The sequence below is a fragment of the Bactrocera latifrons genome, unplaced genomic scaffold (genome assembly GCF_001853355.1).
Source record: "Bactrocera latifrons isolate USDA-ARS-PBARC rearing strain unplaced genomic scaffold, ASM185335v1 scaffold_200, whole genome shotgun sequence".
Taxonomy (NCBI): Eukaryota; Metazoa; Arthropoda; class Insecta; order Diptera; family Tephritidae; genus Bactrocera; species Bactrocera latifrons.
Genome location: NW_017535520.1, coordinates 284,635 through 285,856, shown reverse-complemented (window position 1 = coordinate 285,856; position 1,222 = coordinate 284,635). Strand labels below are relative to the sequence as shown.

The window sequence follows — 1,222 nt, the reverse complement described above, 5'->3', positions numbered from 1 at the left end:
TTATTTAAAGATAATAATAAGGTAAGAGTTTCTTTTCTTTTCCACCAAAACATCATTAATCACTCACAGAATAATGAGCATCTCCCAATGAAATGACTTTTTCACAGTGAATGTTAAATTCTAAAGATTAATTGCAACAGTTTTGCACTATACGAGTATTTTGCTCACCTAATTGTCTGATAGACATCTTCAGCCATTGTAACATCACCACAAACGTAAACATGTCCCTTTTCTTTGACAATCAGTTGGTAGAAAGAATCAAATTCTTTTTCAATTTGCTGTTGAACATAAGTCTRAAATAGAAGAAATTATATGTATCTCACTAAATTAGATTTATAAGAATGAGTATATACAAGTACATACTAGAGCGGGTCGATTTTTATTCTGTTGCAACATGTTGCTTCAGAATATAATTGTTTTGTTCACCTAACGCTTGTATGTATCATCTAAAACTTAAGGAGATAGATATATGATTATGTCTTAGTAAATGATCAGGATGGAGAGAAGAGTTGAAATCTGGGTCCGTCCATGTAAGTTGTAAAAAAGTAAAAAATGAGATATCTCGATGGAACTTGATATGCGCGCTCCCTGTCTCTTATACACATCTAGATGTGTATAAGAGACAGAGCCTAGCCTTTATATAACTAATATCAGGACTATCGAATATCCAGCTGATTTTACTCTATATGATTGGTTGTACACCTTAAATATTTCTGGGTTTGATTACTACAAGTTGCAAGACATCTTCCTTACTTGTTTCATTTCGCTATACATATACCTTTAAAACATGGCTATCACATGGGGTTCTTACACATAAACTAGTAAAGAACTATTTTCCAAATCTGGTTTTTTGTGAACATGTGTATGTGTTGTTTTAGGCATGCGTATACTTTTCTTAAGTGTACTTACTCTCAATGTCAGCAAGAACGCTTCTACGTCCGCTTCAGTTTTTTGTTCTTTCATTGCGATGCAGTTCCTATTAAAACAAATAACAGACAAATAAAATATGTACGAGTATAAGTAAACAATTTTATCGTCACTATTTTATAACCATAAATTGAATAACATACGTAATATTTACATAAAAATTAATGAAATAGGAACTTATGGAAATAAACATAAACACATTCACAATTAGGTGAAGAAGRTTAGGAGGGTGGGATAAAAATGTTTCTGACATATGATTTTCAGAATATATTTATTGAGATTTTACCTATATTAA

The 1,222-nt window shown here is 31.1% G+C and overlaps 1 protein-coding gene across 1 annotated transcript in view; it reads right to left on the bottom strand.

The window, feature by feature from the left end:
• The window catches only part of LOC108968083 (nitric oxide synthase-like), a gene marked incomplete in the record, with an annotated part of 33,234 nt that overhangs the window by 10,906 nt on the left and 21,106 nt on the right, over positions 1 to 1,222 (bottom strand). The window contains 1 exon segment of the mRNA XM_018931851.1: positions 169 to 293. Within this exon segment, the coding sequence (XP_018787396.1) occupies positions 169 to 293 (125 nt within the window).